Here is a 24,484-nt window from a genome sequence, read left to right on the forward strand (position 1 = left end):
CAGAATGGGACTTATCCTTTCCTCTGTGATGCAGGAACACCACCATGAATGCTTGTTTCTTGAGGATCAGGCTTTAAAATGATGATTCTTTCAGGGCTCTTCAGGCACATAATGTTATTCGCTCCTGTACTAAATATCTCTAGGTAATTTTCATTGAAAAATCTCATCAGTAGAGCAGTGAAACATGGACTTAGAAGCCAGTTGACTGTGTTCAAAGCCCAGCTCTGCTATTTACAAGCTGCATCTGGGTAATTGAGGCAAATTTCTCAACCTTTCTACACCTAATTTTCTTTATCTATAAAATGGGAGTAAAGACAGGACTGACTTAATAGTGTTGCTGTGAAGAATAATTGGTTATTTTAAGTAAAGACTATCAGCAAAAAGGTGATGACAAAAAGAAGATAAAAGAGAAAAAAAAAAGAAACTACAACATACACACAAAATGAAAACAAAAACCATGCCATTGTATTAAAGTAGCAGCCCTGAGTTAGAATTGAAATTATTTTCCAAACAGGGCTGAGAGGTAGAATAACTGAGAGTTAGGTTGGTCCAATAGAACTTCTGTCAAGTGGATTGACTACAAAAAACAAAGATGATAAATTTCCTACAATTAGAGATAAATAAGCAGAGGCTAAATGACCACAATAAAAAGAGGGAAGTCAGAGAGCTGGACTTTTATATCCTCTTTCTAATCTGCAATTCTTTGATTTAACATATATATATGTGTTAAATACATATGTTAAATGTGTGTATGTGTGTGCTTATGTGTGTGTGTGTATGTGTGTATATATATCTATATTAAGACTGAGTCTTGTTCTGTCACCCAGGCTGGAGTGCAGTGGCATGATCTCAGCTTACTGCAACCTCCCCCTCCAGGGTTCAAGCAATTCTCATGCCTCAGACTACTGAGCAATTGGGACTACAGGCACGCGCTACTATGCCCAGCTAATTTTTTGTATTTTTAGTAGAGATGGGGTTTCACCATGTTGGCCAGGCTGGTCTTGAACTCCTGACCTCAAGTGATCTGCCTGCCTCTGCCTCCCAAAGTGCTGGGATTACAGGCGTGAGCCACCGCACATGTGAACATTTTTAGGACATTCTACATATTTTTTACTGAGAAATAAAAATCTATGTAATATGTTATATACTTATTTCTTCAGGTTTTGGTTATTGTCTTTTAGTTGAGGTTGCTCTAAAGTGACTGTGGCAGGCAACCTCAAACTTGGTCCCTTAGTGATTCCATGTCCTCCAAATTCATTCACCTCCTGGGGTAGTTGCCTTCCTTGAGTGTGGCTGGATTTAGTGAGTCACTTATAATGACTAGAATGCAGCAGAGGTGAAGGAACATCAAGACCAAGACTAGGTTACAAACAGACTGTGGCTTCTGCAAGGGGGGGGGCTTTCTCATTCTGAAGAAAGCCAGCTGGCAGGTTGTAAACAGTCCTATGGAGAGGCAAGGAACAGAGGCCCTTTGAACTGAAAATCCTGCCAGCACAAGTGTGAGTGAGCTTGGAAGCAGCTATTTCCCCAGTAGAACTTTGAGATGACAGCAGCTCTGGTCAATAGGTTGACTGCAATCTAAAGAAACTTGTTGGGCCAGAGGCACCCAGCTATGCCGTGCCCAGATTCCTGATGGACAGAAACTATGAGACAATAAAGATGTACTAAGCTACAGAATGTTGGAATAATTTGTTACACAGCAATATTTAATGAATACGGTTACCCTTTAAAAAATTATCCTAATGGTGCAGACACAAAGCTTGAATTTCCTTCAGTTTATACATTTCCATTTTAGATGTAAGTATTCTTTATTATGCAGAATTGAACAGTTAACTTATAATGTATGAATATCACAGATAACTGAACTGAGTTTAACAGAATTTGACTCCAAGAAACAAATGCATTCAAAGTTCCTCTTATTTACTTCTAATACTTAATACCAATTTTGATACCTGAACATTCTCTAGTGAACATTAATTGCACATTTAAATTTCACTATTTAGTTATCAGAGATTAGGAAGTGAATGCTGATGCAAAAAGAAAATCCACACATTTTAGGAAGATTCTTGTCTTAAATTAGATGTCAACAAACCAGATGTCAATATTTTTTCAAAGTTGTATATACAGTTCAGTAAATTATTTTATAAGGACCCTAAACAGTTCATTTAAACTTCAGACTGAAAAACAGAAAAACAAAAATTGCTTGAGTCCCTAGTTGGGGGGAACAAATATATAGATATAGATATAGCATAGGAGGATCTATGGTATGATACAAACCATCTGCTCATCACAAAAGTACATGTGTGATAAATTCCTGGACACATTTAGGCTGACCTAAAGGAGAACCCTAGTGTCTAAGGTTTTTGACTTAGCCTTATGATTCTGCATAAAATACACTGTCATTTAGAGCTGTTTCTAGGGCAAAGGTCCATGTGTGGAAAGCCAGAAGGCTTGTAGCCCTTGAGCTCCTTTGGTAGCCAAGCACATTTTCTTTCCATTCCAACAATAAGACATACACTCTGTAAGTATCCTTGCTGGCTCTGCCCAACCCCTGACTTCATTCCCACCTTATCCTCAAGAACAATTGAGTTATTTTTCCATTCTTATCAGATCTGTCAAATTTGGTTTGATTTTTTTTTAATGCATTGGGATATTCCCTTTTTAGTCACCCAGTTAGAGCAATTTTAGGGGCGAATAATTATAGGGACTTGGGGTAGAGCAGAGATGCAGCATGTAACTGGAAGAAAATGTAATAGCTCTCCATTTGGTGAGTCTTTCTATAAGCCACCAGGCCTGTCTTGGGGTCAACATCAAAAGGGGAAGAGCAACACAAATTTGGGCTTTGCCCATACCATTAGGTCTCCACTCTTAATCATCTTTAATTGAGGTTCATTATGATCCTCAACTAAAAAGCTCCAAAACAAATTCAGAACAAACAACTCCAAGATGTTAATGCTGTCAGTTAAAGATCTACCATGAGACTGAAGAAAGGGTCAGAATCGGACAAAAGTTTTAGACTTTCTGGTTGGTACAAGGCAAATTAGTGTCAACCAATAATGATTTATGACATGTAGTTTATTTATTTATTTTTTTTTTGAGACGGAGTCTCGCTCTGTCGCCCGGGCTGGAGTGCAGTGGCCGGATCTCAGCTCACTGCAAGCTCCGCCTCCCGGGTTTATGCCATTCTCCTGCCTCAGCCTCCCGAGTAGCTGGGACTACAGGCGCCGGCCACCTCGCCCGGCTAGCTTTTTGTATTTTTTAGTAGAGGCGGGGTTTCACCGTGTTAGCCAGGATGGTCTCGAACTCCTGACCTCGTGATCCGCCCGTCTCGGCCTCCCAAAGTGCTGGGATTACAGGCTTGAGCCACCGCGCCCGGCCAACATGTAGTTTATTTTTATATGGCTACCAGTGTGGGCATACTACAGTGTACTTTCATCATGTACAGACTAACCCTTGCAATGATCGTCAAGAGTAGGTCTTATTTATTTGAATAACCTCACAGGTGGCAACCAAAACAGCACCAGATATACAGTAGACATTAAATAATTGTCTGTAGAGTGAAGAGAAATAGTGATGTATAGAGTTTACACTAGAATAAACTTCTAGGAAGTACATACAGACGCCTCGCTATACTGTTGTCTAGGCCATGGCCATCTTTGGGCCTGAGGTCAACTTAGGACATCTAGGGTATCTAATCTAGTTTAGCTGGAGCTAGAAGTCTTATAGGAAACTGAATATCATAATAATCACAGCAAATATACATTGGATATTTATGATGGAATCCTGGATATTATCATCCCTCCATTTACAGATTAGGAATCCAGTTCTGGAGAAAATAGAACAATATAGACAAATTCACAAGGTTAGAAAAATTCCAGAGTAGAACACTGGTTGAAATCCATAACCCGCATAACTCCTGGGCTATACAGCCTGAGAGTACCCTGGGACCGCTCCTTAACAAACTGGACAACACTCATTCCTGAAGTCTTTTCTTCATACAAACTAATCTAGAATATTTTTTCTCTAAACTGTCAGTAAAAGCTATAAATTAGAGGTGAGTGAGCTAAGCCTTAGAAACATCTTACTTGGCCTAAAAAGGGTTCCTCTGAGTATTTAGAAAACTGTGCCTTCAAAATTTGTCCAAGTCTCTAATGGTCAATCTTCTTGCCATGATTTTGTTTGCCAACATTAAGAAAAACAAACACAGAAAAATCCAGAGGAGAAATGCCTCCCATCAAACCAGCCTCCTGCTCACATGCAGTGCAGGAATGTCTGTGAGAAGAGATTTAATGAGGTCTTTATTCACAGCTTTAAAGCTGGAACAAATGTCAACATTTGAAAATCAAGGGATTTCACATGAAAATCCAGATTTCTGGCATCTCTTGAAACAGAAGATCTGGCAGCACTGGGCAGACATTCCTGCTCAATGGACTGAACAGAGGAGCAGCTGCCCTCTGGATGGTGCATGCTCCGTGTGACCATGTTCTCCAACTCATCCTCATTACCTTCCCCCAGCTCACATGTGCTGCCTGGCCACTGTGGGCATCTGAGTTTGCAACTGCTAGTCTAACATTTCTCTCCATTATTTGAAAAGTGTAATAATCGGCCGGGCGCAGTGGCTCAAGCCTGTAATCCCAGCACTTTGGGAGGCCGAGATGGGCGGATCATGAGGTCAGGAGATAGAGACCATCCTGGCTAACCCAGTGAAACCCTGTCTCTACTAAAAAATACAAAAAACTAGCCTGGTGAGGTGGCGGGCGCCTGTAGTCCCAGCTACTCGGGAGGCTGAGGCAGGAGAATGGCTAAACCCGGGAGGCGGAGCTTGCAGTGAGCTGAGATCACGCCACTGCACTCCAGCCTGGGCGACAGAGCGAGACTCTATCTCAATGAAAAAAAAAAAAGAAAAGTGTAATAATCAAAACTAGACTTTAAAGACAGTTTGATGACAGAATTCAGTAGAAAGAACACGTCTAGTGAGGAACACTGATGGGTGGGTGGCATTGATAAACAGGCCAATCTGCCTTGAGTACTTGAGTTCAGCCTTGTTAACTGACCTTACTGAACCAAGGGCAACTTTACACTCAGCCACCCCATAATACTGGCTTGTGGATAGCTGATGCTTGCCAAAGCTGGTAGGCCAAATTCTAAGATGATCTAAATGAGCAACATCCTGTATATACTGAATGTGTGCATAACCTGTAACTTGCTTCTAAGAAGAAGAATATGGCAAGTAATGAGCCATTACTCCTGTGATTGTGCTACGTATCCTTGCAAAGATGGATGGATGCTTACCGAGGTCCCTGATAAACTCACTTTGAGTTAATCACAAGCGAGAGTAATCTGATTAAATCAAGAGGGAGAGTGGGGCTGATCTACTCAGATGAGCTTGTTACAGGAGGGTCCAAGCCTTCTCTGAAGCTAGGGATTTGAAGAGATGCTCTTCCATTGGCCTTGAAGAAGTAAATGAAATCAGTCTCACAGTTGCAAGGAAATGAATTCTGCCAACAAACATGGGAGCTCACGTTTGTTGAACCTTAGCGTGAATGAACCTTAGCATGAACCTTAGGACTCTGAATGAATGGTAGTCCTGCTGACACTTTGATGGTAACATCGTGAGACCCTAAACAGAGGACTCAGCTAAGCTGTACCTGGACTCCTGACCCACAAAAACTGTGAGATAACAAATGTATATTGTGTTAAACTGCTAAGTTTGTAACAATTTGTTATGCGGAAACATAAAACTAACACACCATGTACCATCATTAGTTATAATTACAGTAGCTTCCTTCTTTTGAGGATCCATTATGTGCTAGGCACTATGCTTTGCATTAATCAGTGCTTAGCTTAAACACAGACACAACGAAGGGCTTGGAAATCTATTCTTTAAATTTATCTCAATAGGATACATTAATGTTTTCAAACAAAGAAAAAAACTGTAAACAGATATTTTTTTTTGAGATGGAGTCTCACTCCGTCACCAGGCTGGAGCGCAGTGGTGCGATCTCGGCTCACTGCAACCTCCGCCTCCCGGGTTCAAGAAATTCTCCTGCCTCAGCTTCCCAAGTATCTGGGATTACAGGTGCGTGCCACTACGTCCAGCTAATTTTTATCATTTTAGTAGAGACGGGGTTTCACCATGTTGGTCAGGCTGGTCTCGATCTCGTGACCTCGTGATCCGCCCTCCTTGGCCTCCCAAAGTGCTAGGATTACAGGCATGAGCCACACCGCATCTGGCCTATAAACAGATTTTTTTAAAATAAAAGGAAAAATGAAATAAATTCCTTTAAGTAGTTCCAAAGCATGAGCTCCATTTCAAGTATCTTTTCCCTTACTTTAGCACGCATCCTAATTCCAGATTTTCTTTAATCTATAAAAATTAAATTAGAGGCCAGGCGTGCTGGCTCACACCTCTAATCCCAGCACTCTGGGAAGCTGAGGTGGGGGGATCACAAGGTCAGGAGTTCAAGATCAGCCTGACCAACATGGTGAAACCCCGTCTCTACTTAAAATACAAGAATTAGCCAGGCATGGTGGTGCATGCCTGTAATCCCAGCTACTCAGGAGGCTGAGGCCGGAGAATTGCTTGAACCTGGGAGGTGGAGGTTGCAGTGAGCCGGGATTACTCCATTGCACTCCAGCCTGGGTGACAGAGTGAGACTCCGTCTCAAAAAAAAGAAAAAATAGAGTGCTTTTCTACATCTGAAAGGCTGTGCTCATCTAAATGACAGCTGGTTAGAAGAAGGAAGGATCAAGGCAAGAATTCCTGCTGCCCGCTTCACGTCCACATGTGCACAAGCAGACATTCACTCTAAGTCAAAGAGGAAGCAAAGCTGACAATTAGCATTAGAAAGGATGTGGAGATTCCCTTAGGACATAAGTGCAGACATGATCTAAACAAAGCGGCAGGAAGAGGAAGCTCAGAGAGTCAAGAAATTGTACACACTGACCATCTTTGATTGGGAAAGATGAGAAAAATCCAGTTAACATCCTAGTATTCGATGATGACGAAGACAACACATGACAATTTTATCTCAAATGAATTTTTTTTTCTTTCGAGACAGAGTCTCGCTCTGTCGCACAGGCTGGAGTGCAGTGGCATGATCTCAGCTCACTGCAACCTCTGCCTCCTGGGTTCAAGTGATTCTCCTGCCTCAGCCTCCCGAGCAGCTGGGACTATAGGCAAACGCCACCACGCCTGCCTACTTTTTTTGTATTTTTAGTAGAGATGGGGGGGGTTTCACCATATTGGCCAGGCTGGTCTCGAACTCCTGACCTTGTGATCTGCCTGCCTTGACCTCCCAAAGTACTGGGATTATAGGCATGAGCCACCGCACCTCATCCCCAATCAATTTTTTTTTTTAATCCCTCTACGCTGGGTACAGTGGCTCATGCTTGTAATTCCAGTACTTCGGGAGGCAAAGGCAGGTGTATTGCTTGAGCTCAAGAGTTTGAGATCAGACAGGTCTCAGTCAGTGAAACCCTTTCTTTACCAAAAATACAAAAATTAGCTGGGTGTGGTGGTGTACGCCTGTGGTCCCAGCTACTTGGGAGGCTGAGGTATAAAGACTGCTGGAGCCCAGGAAGTCAAAGCTGGAGTGAACCATGATCACGCCACTGCATTCCAGCTTGGACAGAGCAAGACCCTGTCTCAAGGTAAATAAATAAATAAATAAATAAATAAATAAATAAATAAATAAATAAATAAATAAATAAATAAATAAATCTCTCTAAGCATCTTTGAGTGATCAATTTACAATATATTCCTATTGCCATCTTTATCTATTATGCTTGGAAGTCCTCTGAGAGAACGCACTCACTTGCTTGGAACTTTGTGTTATTGTTTGTGCTTCGAATCAGCTGAAATGCCTTTTGGAATCCCACTGCGTGCTGGGTAGGACTGTCTGAAGACTTCACGTTGCTAACAAAGGTGGACATTTTCCTTTTTGTCTCACTGGTAGCTGGAGACAAGAAGGTCTTATAGCACTGGTCTAGTGAGCAAGTCCGGACGGTATCTGCCACAGTTAACACAGAAATCTGCAGGAAAGAAAAAAAACAAACAAACTTGTTATCCTACCATTTAAAGATTTATTTGTTTATGTAACAGAAGAACCCAAGGAAGGAGAAGGCCTACAGAACAGAGTCTGAGAGTTTCAAAATAAATCCCTGGAGCCATCAATCTATCAAATTTGAAAAGGATCCATAAGGATTGGTAAAGTGGGGAAACCCCTAGAGTTTGGTTTTTGTTCCAAGATGAAGTAGTAGTACTGTGTTCATATATAACATTAAACACACACACAACTACTTTATGCAGAGAAAAGTCATAGCAAGAATGAACTATCCTGGTTTTCAACCTGTAGGTGAGGGTGAGGGTAAGAGAGTAAGGTGTGTGTGTTTTAAGCCACTAAGTTAGTGAGCAAAACCTCTGGAGTTGCCAAAGTCAAAACGATGAAGCAGAAAACGTCCACACGCAATAGATTATCATTAGCTGTACCCACACCTCTCTCCAAGGTGTCCCAGAGATTAGTCAGCCACTAGTAGCTTTCCCTTCTCCCTGCCTTCCCAACAATCTTGCGATAAAGTTCGGCCATCCACCAGCATCTAAATCCCCCACCCCTCTCCTCCTCAGCGTAACCTCCAGTGTGAAAGTCATGGCTAATTAGAAACCTTACCATGAGCCATAAAGAAGTATAAGACTAAGGTTGGTGGTAGTTACAAAAGAGATTTTTGGATTGGTGGCTGCTTCCTCAAATATTAGAATAATACTCTTTTCCCAAAGTCCTTTTAAAGATGGATTTAAAAAAATATACAGATGGTCCCTGACATACAATGGTTTGACTTTACGATGGTGCGAAAGTGACAGGCAGGCAGTGAAGCTGTACTTTCAATTTTGGATCTTTTCCCAGGCTCCTGATACTCTCTCATGGTGCTGGACAATGGCAGTGAGCCACAGCTCCCAGTAAGCCATGCAATCACAAAGGAGAACCGCTGATACAGTATTCTGCAGTGTACTACGGTATTCAATAAACTACATGAGATAGCCAATACTTTATTATGTTATAAAATAGGCTTTGTGTTAGATGATTTTCCATAACTGGGGGCTAACCTAAGTGTTCTGACAATGTTTGAGGTAGGCTAGCCCAAGCTATGATGTAGCTCAGGTGTATTAAATGCAATTTCAACTTATGACAGATTTATCAGGATGTAACCCCATTGTAAGTCAAGGAGGATCTGTTATATCACAAAACAATAAAGTACTTTGAAAAAGGCATTCAAGGAGAACCTCATGCCATTGGGGTCACAGGGGTCACGGTCACCTTGTCATGTTCATCGATGGCACTGAGGATGACCTGAGCAGCGTCCTTGGCAATCTGAAGCTGAGTGTCTGTGACCGAAGCCCCGTGGTCCAGAATCACGACTATGTGCTTTGACTGCGGCCGGACTGTAGAGACGTAGATGGGTCTGCAGGGAGAAGAAGCTCTCTGAGGTCAGTCTTGGTTTAGGTAAAGGGCCTCAACACAGCTGTGAACATTACAGTGCACGGGGCACGTTGGTCTCTGTGTCCTCCCAGAGATGGCACAAGGATGGAGGGATCCACATGGAAGGAGAAACCATACTGGTGCATTGAAAATAATACCTAAGGCAATAATACCTAAGACAACAAGACAACAAGGTGTGTCTGTGGAACAGGTATGGGTAATTTATGCCTTTAAAGATCAAAGCAGACAAGAGAAGCTTTTCAGCAGCAAACCCTTTTGGAGGTTGGCTTTTTCAGCATCACTAACATCCTGCTTTTCTCTCTCTCTCTCTTTTTTTTTTCTCAGAGAAAAGCAGGATGTTAGTGCTCTTTAACTCAATGCATTCTGCACAGCTCAAAACTTCTAGTAGTTAAAATCCTCATATAAAATATGTACAACCTCTGCTTGGTATTGCCCGGTGTACCTGTTTTGCTAAAGGGTGTGGATGTGGTGGCCCCTTGGGCTGAGAGATCAGTCAAGGAGAAAAAGGTCCCCTCACCAGGGCTGGATTATCCTCTGCAGACTTGCAGAGTGAGGCTTGGCTAGAAGTGAGGCAGGCTATAACCCGTGAGCATGCTGAGCAGCTTTGAATAGCAGGTTTGGTTCCTCTTTTCTTATATAAAGGCTCCTGCTAAGAGGCCCCTTTCCTTTCTGGACTGAAACAATTCACATAGGTCAGCCACCAAAAGGCCCCTTATCTGAGCATTTAAAACTGTGCCATCAAAATTTGTCCAAGTCTGTGATAGCCACTCTTCTTGCCAGGTTTTTGTTTGCCAACATTGAAAAAAAGGGGGTTGGGGGCAACCACAAAGGAGAAATGCTTCCCATCAAAGCAGCCTTCTGCTAATGTGCAGTGCAGGAAGGTTTGTGAGAAGAGGTTTAATGAGGTCTCTATTCACAGTTTTAAAGCTGGAACAAATTAGAAGGAGTTTAAGAAAGCAAATCAGCCTCAAGAGAATTCTCTCCTTTACTGACACCCCTAAAACACTAGATTTTCCTGTGAAATGTTAGATGCCAGCTGAATCACAAAAGCCTGGACACAAATTAAGAAATGTAGGCAAAGTACCAAAAAAACTCAAAATCTGGCCAAATTTACACTAGTTGTTCTCAAGCCCAAAGTCCTGCAGTAATTACTAAAGTACCACTATATTTTCACTAGTCGATACCATTGAGCCACTAGGGAAATGGAATAAAAAGAATCCAGGAGAGGTAGCTACAGAAATGAAACAGAGAACAGAAAAGAAGGAAAATCTGATCATCTCAACACTGACAAGTAGGTCAAATATTTAACTTTTTAGATTCTCCAAGCTAGGTGGGTGGATTTTCTTTAAAATGACACACTTCCTTTGTTCAAATTCAATTCACATAAATGAAACCTGGGATATGTGTTGGCATCGTCACATTAAGTTGTTAAAAGCTGCTTTAGTGGGATATATAAATAGTGATGCTAAATGCACAAACTGGGGGGAAGTCCTCATAGAATGACTGGTATCCAACGGTTCCTTTCTTGTGTTGCTATGTCCTGAAATCCATTCCATACTTGCAATGAATGTAGAGAACTTGGAACGGCATCATAGGAAAGCAGTTAGGACAAGAGATGCGAATCGCAGTCTATAAGGAGAGAAATGTGGATTATTTAGCCAAGGGAAAAGAGGTTCAAGGGCTATTTAGTGCAGATTTAGGGTGGAGATACATGAAAACTTTCCAAATTGCCTTGTGTTGGTGAATGCTGATTTTGACAAGGTTTCGCTTTCCTTTTTAAACTTTCCTTCACGGGTGCTTCATTAAAATCAGCAAGCCATCTAGCCTATCTCTTCTTAGAAGCAAATGAGAAGTAGATGGTTCACGGTGGCCTTTGTTCTCATGAGAAGCCATGGTCATGGCTTCTGGTCCAGTCTCCAAGACACCCAAGTCTTCATCAGAATGTATGGGGAGGGAAAGGAAGAAACCAAACACACAATAAAAATATCTTAGGATGGCCGGGCATGGTGGGTCATGCCTGTAATCCCAGCACTTTGGGAGGCTGAGGTGGGCGGATCACCTGAGGTCAGCAGTTCGAGACCAGCCTGGCCAACTTGGCGAAACCTCATCTCTATTAAAAATACAAAAATTAGTCAGGCTTGGTGGTGGGTGCCTGTAATCCCAGCTACTCGGGAGGCTGAGGCAGGAGAATCGCTTGAACCCAGGAGGCAGAGGTGGCAGTGAGTCGAGATCATGCCATTGCATTCCAGCCTGGGCAACAAGAGCAAAACTCCTCCTCAGGAAAAAAAAAAAATCTTAGGAAAAGCACAGATGAAGTATTTTCCTTGGGGAAAAATTCTGGATACAATTTAAAGTGAAGATGAAGGGAAGCTAAAGTAATTGTGTAGACTCCAGAAAATGGTGTGAAAAGTGGGTGCCCTGCACTATAGCTCCAGATGTTCTGGCATCAAACATCTGACACGGCAAACAGGAAACTGCCAGGATTAAATAGGAAAGTGTATTTGCTTCGGGGGGTTCTATCATTAATGACTCTTGTCATACAAATTATCTCACCATTATTGCCCTTCTGGCTACATGGTAGAATCTTAAGTCATGTCTCTGAGTGAGAAAAGCAGGATGTTAGTGATTTTTAATTCAATGCTTTCAGCTCACCTCAAAACTTCTAGTAGTTAAAATCTGCATGTAAATTGCATGCAGTATGGCCAAGCATGTCATCATAGAAAGGGAAGCTGAGTATAACAAACTCTACTCTGAGATATGTTATAAAGTTATGTTCAAGGGCTGCCCTATAGACAAGGTACCATCATTCACATTTGAACAAAGAATTCTGAAACTCGAAACACTCTAGGTGCTTCACACAATTTGACTTCATGAGTAAGTACCTTTTTTTATTTGGCATGTTACATAGCTATAGAAAAGCTCTGGGTTTTGTAATTTGCCCTTGCCTGGAATTTCACATCCACATATATTAAATGGTGAATTCATTTCAGAACAAGTACAAATTTCTGAATCCACAGCTTAGAGGCATAGCCATGAGTAGAAATGAGAAGTTTTATCTTCCATGTAGATCACTCTTAAACAATAATTAAAAACTTCAGAATGCAAGTCAACATACCTACTGCGGTGTTCGTAGCTGCCCTTACACCGGAACTTGTGTGCTGGGAAAACAGTGAAAATTCCTTCTTCTGAACTGAAATATTGCCACTTAATTCCAGGGTTGGATTTCAGGTTGTCTGCAAGAACTAGAGGGGTGAGGAAAATGAAGTATAACCACCAAATCCACAGGTGCATGCAGGCACCGCTTCTCAGGCATCTGTTTTGCATAAACTGCTTGTAGTATGAAGAAATCCCACTAGATACAAGGTTGTAAATTTTCTATGAAATATTTGCTTTCTGCCCCTTAAAAAATACCCTAAGAACAGAAAACACAATGTTTCAGCTAAGTGAAGCTATTACTCTTAATATTGTACCATGACATTATATGTCTTGGATTCTTTTTCCAGTGCAAATGATTCACTTGCATTAATCTCTCCCTGCACTGAGCAGGCCCCTGTCGGGCCAGCACACACTAGTTGGCTTGGGGTGCAGTCTGTAACTGTAGAAAACAGTGATGTTAACAGGCCTCATCGCCAGAGGGACTAGACCTGTGACCTTAACCTTGCCTTTGCTTCACAATGAAGGAAACAGCATACATGGTACTTAAAAAGACAGGCCATCATTGTCTGGTTAAGCTGTTACTTACGGAAAGATTCCTCTGTGCCAGGTGCTGGAATACAGGCTTCCTTATGTGATCTCATGTCATCCATAAAGCAACCCCAAGATGTGGGTGGTATTGTTATCACTACTTTGGAGTCAAGAAAATATGCTTAAGTGATTTGTCAAAGACCTCCTCAGTAAATGGCCAAGCTGAGATTCAAACCTGGCTGTCCTGACTCCTGTGTTCCTTACATCATGCTGTACTGCCTCCCTTTATCTACACAGCATTCCTACCGCTGACCTGCATCTGCCATTCCCTCAGCCCACCTTGTTGTATGCAATCCTGTCCCACAACCTCCATGAAGTCTTTTTTACCCTCTCCTGCCATCAGAATTTCCTCTCTTTTCTGAGCTCTTAGGATCTTTTGCTCTGCTCCACTCTGACTCAGCTACTTATTACATACTTACTACGTGCTGGTCACTGCTTTACATTTGGCAAGATATACAAAGATGAGCACAAAACAAGCCCTATTGTAATTACTGATATACAAGCAGAGTTATACAGATGGAAATGGAACAAAAAGAAATTCAGTTGCGGGAAGATTCCAAGCAAACGTAAAAAGGAAGGAATGCGTGAGGTGTATTTGACCAGAAAATACATTAAGCTTTAAACATCCATGTGATCAAATAAGGATCTGTTTGTATGACTGTAAGGGCTGAGGCTGAGATATGACTCTAACAATGATGAGGGATCTTCGCTTCTACTGTAGACAAAGAGCTTTCACACAGGATATTTAAGTTTCACAAAATACTACATGATATGTGGTCTTATCTTCAGATTGCAATGAGGAAACTGAAGCTCAAAGAAATTAAATGGCCCTTTATAACACTGCCATGTTTTATTTTCTTCATAGCATTTATCACCATCTGAAATATCATTTAATACCAGTTCATTCTTCTCTTCTCCTTCCCCACCCCCAGTTAAATTTTAAGATGCAAGCAATGAAGAACTTGGCCTTGTCCCCCCTATAGCCTAGAACAATGCAGCACAGTGAGTGTAAATAGTTCCTACACAAATGAATATCCACGGCTAGTAGGTGGTAAGATCATGCTTTAACATAGCTCTTCTGACGCTGTGTTTCTCACTAAATCCTTCGGCCTCAAATAAAAGTGGGTGGACTAATTATGGTATTATGTTTTTATACCATATGTAGCATCAGGAATTACATTATGAAATGGGAGCTGCAAAGATTTGCAGGATATTGTGGGGGTGATGGTTCCCTGTGAACTCAGGTGCAACAGTCATGTGCCTGCCTCCTCTCCTCTAGAGCATCATGAACTCCAAGAAGGTAAGACGATGGTCTACTCTGTCTCCTTGGCACTCAGGACAGTGGCTGTGCTGTTCTGGAGGTTTGTTATATTGGCAGGACTGAATTCCTATTCTATTTTTTATTTAAAAGATTTTTTTGAGACAGGGTCTCACTCTGTCGCCCAGATGGGAATGCAATCACAGCTCATTGCAGTCTTGTTTTCCTGGGCTCAAGTGATCCTCCTGCCTCAGTCTCTTGCATAGCTAAGACTATAGGTGGGCACCATCACACTCAGCTAACTTTTTTTATTTTTGTAGAGACAGGGTGTCACCATGTTGCCCAGGCTGGCCTCAAATTCGTGGCCTCAAGTGATCCTTCTGCCTTAGCCTCTTAAAGTACTAGGATTACAGGCACGAGCCACCGTGCCCAGCCCAGCCCCAAGATTTTATCTGAGACAGACAGGCCTTGCTTTCAGTCTCCGCTGTCTCTAGTTCACTGTATTTATATCCACTATTATTCTGATGTTTGCTTGGCTTTGATCAACTTCATGATTTGTTCTTGGCCTACCATGGGCAGGGAACAGCTTTTAGGAATGGCGGTAAGGAGAAAAAAAAATACTAAATCCTTACCTACAAAAGAAAGACTAATTCAGGGAGATTGGAAATATACACTAAACTTTTAATTAATTATCACAGTATCTGATCAAGAGCTTGGGTGAGGTACAGAGAAGGGCTATGGAAATCCAAAGATAGGAAAGATCTACCTGTGGTCATTGAGATGGTGTTGGGAACAAGTGCTGAGTGAGTGCCTATGACCGTCTAGGCATTATGCTAGGTGCCTTCTACAAAGTATGGTGGACTTTTGCCATTTGGGCATGTACCTTGAAAACATACCCACCTCCCAAGATGACCAAGTGCAAGAGGAGGGGAGTGAGAGCTTTGCAGCAGGGTCACTACAGAGAGTGCTCAATTAGCAAGACAGGAAGCCAGAGGCCAAGTTCCTCTCAATGACTTGTTAAAGGACAGTGTACATAAGTGCACAGCATGTGCTGTTGCCACCTACATATGATGTAGAGTGCGGAGTGACAATATATTCAACTCCTTTCCCTTTTTCCATCTGAGTGAGGATCACCACTTTTAATGTTTTATTTACTTCGCAGGGGTCTTTCTGCCATTAGCAATATGTTATCTGAGGACTACCTTTTTGAGCCATGGCAAATATTTTGATTGTGTTCCAAAAATTAACACATGTGACAGTCATTAAACTTTGTGGTTGGTGTTAAAATGCCAGTTTCATCTTTATTTCTAGCATGTACATACTCAGGTATGACTTTAGTGCTGGCTCCACCTATCACTGGAACAATTTCAAAGCACGAGGCAAAGATAAAGACATTGGTCAATAAACCTCATTTTAGACTAATTGTTAACAATAACTTACAAAGAAGAAAATGCTGGAACAACATGTGACTATTCCATAGAAGTGCCCCATGGTGATGCCTGTGTCAACCTGCCCACTCCCAGAAACATATGCCCAGAGCCAAACAGGGTTACACCTATGTGGGGTCTGATGAAACATAATGGAGACTCAACTCTAGTAAACACCTACCTGGCGTCTGCATGTGCCAGCTTTGTGCTAATGCTCCCACATATAGCATTTAATTCTCACCTCAACAAACCAGTCTTTTAACACGCACTAAAGTTTCATGTGTTTAAATCAGAATGGAGGGAACTCCATAGACATTTAGGGACACTGTTTTTAATTTTTTTTTTTTGAGACCAAGTCTCGCTCTGTCGCCCAGGCAGGAGTGCAGTGGCGCCATCTTGGCTCACTGCAAGCTCCGTCTCTGGGGTTCATGCCATTCTCCTGCCTCAGCCTCCAGAGTAGCTGGGACTACAGGCGCCTACCACCATGCCCAGCTAAATTTTTTGTATTTTTAGTAGAGACTGGGTTTCACCGTGTTAGCCAGGATGGTCTCAATCTCCTGACCTTGTGATCACCTGCCTCAGCCTCCCAAAGTGCTGGGATTACAGGTGTGAGCCACTCGCCCAGCCTTTTAATTTTTTATTTTTACAGATTTAAGGGGTACAAATGCAGTTTTGTTACATGGACATATTGTGTAGCGATGAAGTCTGAGTTTTTAGGGTAACCATCACATGAATAGTGTACATTGTACCCATTAGGTAATTTCTTTTTCTTTTTCTTTTGTTTTTTTCCCTCTGAGACTGAGTCTCGCTCTATCACCCAGGCTAGAGTGCAGTTGTGCGATCTCGGCTTACTGCAACCTCTGCCTCCTGAGTTCAAGTGATTCTCCCACTTCAGCCTCCCGAGTAGCTGGGATTACAGTCATCTGCCACCATGCCCAGCTATTTTTTGTATTTTTAGTACAGACAGGGTTTCACCATGTTGGACAGGCTGGTCTTGAACTCCCGACCTCAAGTGATCTGCCTGCCTCGGCCTCCCAAAGTGCTGGGATTATAGGCATGAACCACTGTGCCTGTCCCCATTAGGTAATTTCTCATCACTCACCCTGCCTCCCACCCTCTCACCTTTCCAAGTCACCTTTCCAAGTGTCTATCATTCCACTCCCTCTGTCCAAATGCACACATTATTTGCTCCCACTTACAAGTGACAACATTCAGCATTCGACTTTCTGCAGGAACACTTTAGAATTCCCACTCATCCCCTATCCCTCACTGCTTTAAATGACCAGATCTCTGTATAGAAACTTCCCTTCAGTCTGGTACAGTGATTGGCCAACTTCTGTAATGGGCTGGATAGTAAATATTTCTGGCTTTGCAGACCATAAAGTCTTTGTCATAACGACCCAAATCTGTCTTTGAGAGGGCAGACACAGACATTTATTTGTAAATGAATGAATGGGCTGTGTGCCAATACAAGTTTATTTACAAAAATCACTGGCAAGCTGGATTTGGTCAGCGGTCCTCCAACAAAGCTATGCAAAATATACTACACATAGGACTTAAAGCATTTCCAAAGCCTTAGACTTTTAGCTATTACACCCCTTGCCCTCCCCAGATCCCTCATGCATACCAAGGGGCTGTAACACATTTTATCCTCACCAAAGTCCTAGGAATAAAAATTAATTATCTCCAAGTGACAGCTGAGGAAACAGGCTCAGAGAGCTTGTTTTTGACATGCCTGAGGTTTCACAGTGGGCAAGAAGGGGCCATGAGAGTCAAGGCAGTCTGTGACCACAATGCCTGTCTTCTCGCCTCTCTGTCAGGAAACCTGCCCTTTGTGAGACATCTGGCTGACATGAGTGTGTGTAAACATGGAAGAGGCTTTTTCTCCACCTAGTCTCCTGGGGTCTGAAGCTTTAACCTTGATCTCACATTAGCACTGTTCTCCAGACAGCCCTGCCAACCCCTTAATAAAAAGGCAAACATTGCCTTTGGAAGTAAAGGAAAGCTCAATGACCTCATTTAAAAGTAACATCTGTAACAATAAACAGGCTACAGTGAAACTATTAAAAGGGGAGCCAATGGGAGCAAGAATGTTTTAAAAATAAATCAAAACTCATATAGTGCATGATACATTTAGTCTCACCACAAAAGATCATTCTGGTTCATTATAATCATTCCAACACTATAGCACAGTTTCAGGCAAGATTTCTCCAATTCTCCTGCTGAGGACTCCTTTGGCATCTGATTAAATTACATCCATTATTTGGTACTAGCAGAAGATGATGGATATGATGGTAATGAGGTCCCCGGGGCCCAGAAGTAATCTATCAATGTGCTGTGCTTCCCAGGCGGCCCCTCTCTGACCTAGATGTGGAGGTGAATGAGAGCCTTATTATCCACACAAGCAACCCAGAGGGGGCTTTCCCCATTCCTATGAGTCAGTTAGGTGTCTAGCCACTGGATAACTTGGGCTGGTGTCCAACCACAGGGTCCTTCACACTCACTCTTTCCTCAAAAATGTTGGAAGTGGTCCAGGAAAAAAGCTGGGCAGACGCCCAACCCATCGAGCGGTGATGCACAGCATTAGGATTTAAGTGATGAATGGGCAGGGTCTGTATCTGTCTAAATTGCTCTACACACCTACACCTACCTCAGACAGACACATGTGCGGGAGGCAACAAAGGGTGTTTTTCCTCAGTGAAGTGTATCCCCAAGCTAGAAGTTACTGCACCCTTTTAAATCCTCCTCTGGCGTTTTACCTCTTCCTACCTTCTGCTCTGCATTATCGTTGTTATAGGTACATTCCACCTCCCCCATCCCTAGATTCTAAGATCCTTGAGGGCAAGATCTATACCTGACTCATCTCTGCATCCTAAAGCAGAGATTCCTAGTTCTTTTCACATTGAGGCACACATTCTCTGAGAGATGCAGGATTGGTATCTGTAGCACACAGGCTGGGATGATCTGTACATTTGTGTATTTCGTTCTAAAATCTTATTTTCTTCTAATGCCAACTTTTTTTTTTTTTTGAGACAGAGTCTCACTCTGTTGTCCAGGCTGGAGTGCAGTGGCACGACCTCGGCTCACTGCAACCTCTGCTTCCCAGGTTCAAGTGATTCTCCTGCCTCAGACTTCAGAGTAGCTGGGATTACAGGCACCCGTCACCATGCCCAGCTCATTTTTGTATTATTAGTACAGACGAGGTTTCACCATGTTGGCCAGGCTGGTCTCAAACTCCTGACCTCAGGTGATCTGCCTACCTTGGCCTCCGAAAGTGTTGCGATTACAGGCGTGAGCTCCTAAACCCAACCTACTGCCAAATTTAATTAAAAAAATTAAATATTGTGACTATATCAATATAGAAGCAATGACAATTTTAAATATGTCTTAAAACCTAGACACTCCCTTCTCCGAACACCACTGCCTTGATTAAGAAAGTTTGCCAATGCAACCAGCATAGAAATAGATAAATGGAGAGATAAAAAGCCTGCTGTGTGATTTCATCGGTCTATACATGTCCAAATCTACTAACTGTACATGTTAAACACATGAAGTTTATTGGATGTCAATTATACTTCAATAAAACTGTTTTAATAAAACAGTGAAAATGTATTGAGCATTATACAAAACAGTTTCACATATGGTGTAATACTTTTCATAATTACCCTATGGGTTTGTTATTTTATTCCCATCTTATAGATGCAGAACTAACATGCTCAAGGTGGCAAGAGCACAGCATGATTTGATTGATTTAGGTGTGCTTGCTTTAACACTACATATAGTACTTCTGTGTGTTAAGAAATACATGCTAGATGAATTAGCAATCAACAGATAAAAAACTTACTGAGTATTCTTGAGAGGCAGAATAAATATATAAACATGCAGGGGCTTCTCAATCAAAATAACAGATTTATTAGTTTGTATGTACAAGGTAAATAAGTACAATTAAGGAGACGCGTAACAAAATGAAATGATTTCATAATTGGAATAAAACCTAAGGCAAAACTGACCATTTACTCTTATAAGGAAAAACAAACTGCTGAACTGCTAAAGCTGGCAAATACTAGCTGGGTAGTTCAGGCTGGTTAACCTGGAAAATCGCAGCGACACAAGCCACTGCTTAATAGGCAGAGCTGATAGTGCATGTATGACTCTGAGCAACCTTTAACACTAAATAGCATATGCTAGATAAGAGACAGAGTTTTTATATAACTGAGAAATGGTATAGTTGTGATCTCTTAATTATTTTGAGGTGTTCAACAGGTTAGAGACATGAGCCTTAGGTGGTTTTTATTTTTCACTGTCAACTTGAGCGAGTATAAGAAAGCCATTTGGAAATGGCCTGGTGTTATTTTGCATCTTCTACTTAATTCAGGTTAGTACTTATCAACTAGAAAAAAGACCCTGGTAAATCAGAATGGACTGGGAATGAAAAGCCACAGGTTCAAGTCCCATCTCTTAAGACTGGCAAGCTGTCTGACCTTAAATTTACTCTCTATATAGCATCCAAAGGCTTCTTTCTAAAATGTAAATCAAATCCCCTGTTGCTTTGCTTAAAACCTTTCAAAGGTTCCCTACTGTACTACACTTAGCATTAAATTCAAACTCTACAAGGCCCTGCATGACCTGGCTCCTTCCTATTCTCCAACCTCACCTCTTCCCCCTTCAACTCAGTACACTGTACATCAAGAGCCAATTCTTTCAGTTCCACAAATGTGCCCTTGGTACAAGGTGATCCTTAGGCATGGGAAAATTCTTTCTTCACTTTTCAGATAGCTCTTTTTTAAGCCTTCAGGTGTTGCCTGAAATTCCACCTTCTCAGAGATCCTCCCCTGACCACTCTCGATTCTTATCCTCTCTTATAGTACTTGGTATTTTCCTTCATAGCAAAAACTGGTAATGTCTTGTGTAATCTTTACGTAGCTATGTGTTTAGTATCTCTTACATAGGGGACCTTAAGCTCCATGGGGAAGGAAGTATACAGATTTACAACTAGAGAGGAAGAACAAACTTCCAGCTGGCTTTGATCAGGTTTATAGAAAAAAAGGGAAAAGGGGAGCATCCTCACTCCTACTGACTTAGAATATATAAATCAGCACTATGAGACTATTATCAGTGGCCCAAGACTATATATATATATGGAATGTCCAAGTGGTACCAGAAAAAGTTTATTTAGATGAACATATGGAGAAAATTTAATGTCAGTCTTTTAAAAACAGAGCAATCACAGGTAGCTCACTGTGACCACTGATGAACAAGGGCAAGAGGAAGTGTTTTCTCATTTCAAGTATTCTCATTACAAGCATTTCAAGTATTTACTATTTCAAGTATTAATTATCAGAGCAACCATGAAATCTCTTCCTCTGAAGCCCTTACAAGCAGGAATGATGCCTAGTAATTTAAGATTATTTGGATAGAGCCCAGGAGACTATCAGTGGGCCAGTGGAAGGTGAATTTGGTCCTAAAAATTTTGCCTTTCAATTTTGCTGCAGACTGTGTAGTGGGAATCTTTCTATTTGGCTGTAAGTTTGGGACATTCCTCCTCCAACCAACTCTAAGGCACAGGATCTTAATAGTTTCTGTTCCATAAATGCTTTGGTAGTCTGGAGAAGACAGAATCTTTGTAAAGCATACAAATAAAACATTTAAGATGTCAAAAGAAACCTATTATAAAGAATAGTTTCCAAAATATTACAAATGTAAGTGTATGATAATATATGTGCTTCCTATTAGTGCATTAAGAAAAAGAAAGGTTATGGTAGGTCTCATACCTTCCATGATTTGGAAATCACGATGAGCATACATGATATTTCAAGACATATTCAACAACTGTTATGTGAGATGAAAATTGCCATGATTTCTTTGATGACAAAAATCCCTGGTATGAAATGTACACTGTGGATTGTTACCTTAATTTATGATTGAATTAGAGATCAATTAAAATAAAGATCTAATTTATTTAACATCCAAATGGATGAATCTCTTAATTCTATCTGTGAACTCCTTAGGAGGGTATGAGGTCTGTCTCTAAGGGACAATGCACTGCTGTCGATTTTAATATTCATATGAATTAGAAATCTGCTTACAAAGGAGGTTTCACTGTAAGGACAGTCTCTGTGGTGACCACTATAAAGTCGCATTTCTAAACAGCTACATGTAGGTGGAGAAGGAAGATATCTAGATAGTCATTATTTCCAAAGTCAGTATGGTCTCTATTTTATATTAACAAAAATTTATATTAACAAAAGTTCACAGCAGCTCAGAAAAGTCCAAACTACTTTAAAAAATTAAATCATTGAAGGCCTATGATGCCTGGATGAAAAAACTGATAAGATATGGTGCTGCCAGCCCACTTCTCCTTCTTTAAACCTTTACCAACGAAAAATTCCCAGGGTGCCAAGCAGATGATAATAAGTAAAGAGGGAGATGAGATTTAGATAAAAATAACAATAAGACACCAGGTATCATTCTAGATATTTTGCTTATATATTTTTGAAATCTCATAACAATTCATTTTATAAAGTCAATATAATTACTGTCATTTTACAAAGCAGAAAACTGAAGCTGAGACAGGTGAAGCAACTTACCTATGTCCACACAGTTGTTATAACTAGAGGAGGCAAATTCTGACCAATGGATCTAGTAAGTCATCTTGCTTTTTCCCCTTCCTTCTTGCCTTATCAAATATTTATTGAGTCCTGACTATGTGTAAGGCACAGTGCCGGGATCATGCCCTCTGCTTTTGGGTCTAGAACACTTTCTACTGAACCAAGGGAAGATTCTTGGCATGCAGCAGTGAGAACACAGATGAGGGTACCTGACAGAGGGGTGCTCTTAGATCCGACCTCCAGTGCCTACCACCATTCCAAGATGCTCTTGCCCAGAGCATCCCAATATTTAAGGCTCTCGAATACAGGTTCTATTTGATCTCTACACTACAAAATACTGACAAAGTAATATCATAAAATGGAAGGAAACAGGTCTTCTGACAAGCTCTATTTCCTCCATCACCCTCTGTGTAAGGAATTCAACAAACTGTTTCTTAGAGTTACTATGCTAATTCTAAGCAAAACCCCACAATTTTGTAATAACAATTGGCTTATTTTTCTTTAGCCACAGCACACAAACTGTTGTCAGATATGCAGCTGAAAAAATATGCCTTCCCCGTTTCAGGCATTCTCACTTCCCATTTGTTGAGTCTCAAGACCCTCCAGCATACAGTATACTAAACTCTCCATGAATAATTCTAACAGATGGGCCCCAGATTCTCTGACCCCCAGACGTTTTCCTTCCAATTGCACTATCTATATCTAACTGGTTCTTATGTCATCAGCCTCTGCAGTCAAAACAAAACCAACCATGTCCTCCAAACTCCTTGCCTGCCCTCTTTAATGCTTAAACTACCTCATCTATGGGAAAAAGATGGATTTTTGTTGGGTTGTGACTTCTGTTTTTCTCAACAATATTGTCCACCAGAGGTAGGGACACATAGAACATGCTCGTAATGGAAAGCTTATTGCCTCCCACCTCAAGGATATCTGGGCTTCCTGATGCCCAGCCCAACACCACTCAGAAAAACACATCAAGCTGTCTACCTCCCGCGCTTGCCAAATAGAAAACACAAGAGCTATCCTAAACGCACAGGGACACAGACAAACGAAAACACACATACTTCCTCAACAGAACAAAACTGACTTAGCACCTCTCAGTAATGTTCTGCACAACAGCAAACACTCTGGAGGAGAAGAAAATAAATTAACATTCTGAGGATTCCAAACAAAATTTCTGGCATCATACCAGATCCCACCTTCCCAATTCCCACCTCTCACTTACATCTTGAGTATTGTTTTGCCATATACTATTCTGCTATTCTGGAGGGGCCATATATTTCAGTGACCACTGGATACTCTTTATGCTGCTCCAGGGGTGGTAAGCATATTGAGCACTTGACAATGTACCGGGTAAGGCTTTTATCTACATTACCTCAGTTAATTACTACAACAACCCTGTGAGAGTTTTTAAGCAGGGGAGGGAAAAGAGCTTTATGGAAAATGGAAGGAAGTGTAAGTTAGCCTGGAAGGAGGAGTACCTGGGACCAGACTATTAAGGTCGTCAAAGAGTGAAAGGAAGGCAGTGGAAAGGGGCCATGACATAAACAAAATGGCTAGATGCAAGTTGAGTGGGATGGCAAGAACTAGAGAATTGATGTAGACCACTCTTCTTAGTTGCGTAGCTGAGACAAGGGGAAAGATTACTAATAACTTAGGATATAGGACTGTTTTTCATTGTTGTTGCTATTTTTTTGAGGTAAGTTTTATTATTCATCATTATTGCTATTTTGTTTTTTAATCTATGAGGTAGGTTTTACTTATTATTCAGGAAACCAAGGCATAGACAGGTTACTTTTTTTTTTTTGAGACGGAGTCTCACTCTTGTTGCCCAAGCTAGAGTGCAATGGCACGATCTCGGCTCACTGCAACCTCCACCTCCCGTGTTCAAGTGATTCTCCTTCCTCAGCCTCCAGAGTAGCTGGGGTTACAGAAGTGTGCCACTACGCC

General features: G+C 41.5%; 1 protein-coding gene across 1 annotated transcript in view; it reads right to left on the reverse strand.

Annotated features, from left to right (window-relative positions):
- Positions 1 to 24,484, reverse strand: part of CACHD1 (cache domain containing 1) — a 227,828-nt gene that overhangs the window by 51,744 nt on the left and 151,600 nt on the right. Inside the window, exons 5-7 of the mRNA XM_011940834.1 lie at positions 12,613 to 12,739; positions 9,315 to 9,459; positions 7,818 to 8,034 (exon numbers count right to left, since the gene is read on the reverse strand). Coding sequence (XP_011796224.1) covers positions 7,818 to 8,034; positions 9,315 to 9,459; positions 12,613 to 12,739 — 489 coding nt within the window. The remainder of the gene's footprint in view (positions 1 to 7,817; positions 8,035 to 9,314; positions 9,460 to 12,612; positions 12,740 to 24,484) is intronic.

This window comes from Colobus angolensis, unplaced genomic scaffold, assembly GCF_000951035.1.
Source record: "Colobus angolensis palliatus isolate OR3802 unplaced genomic scaffold, Cang.pa_1.0 Scaffold102, whole genome shotgun sequence".
NCBI lineage: Eukaryota > Metazoa > Chordata > Mammalia > Primates > Cercopithecidae > Colobus > Colobus angolensis.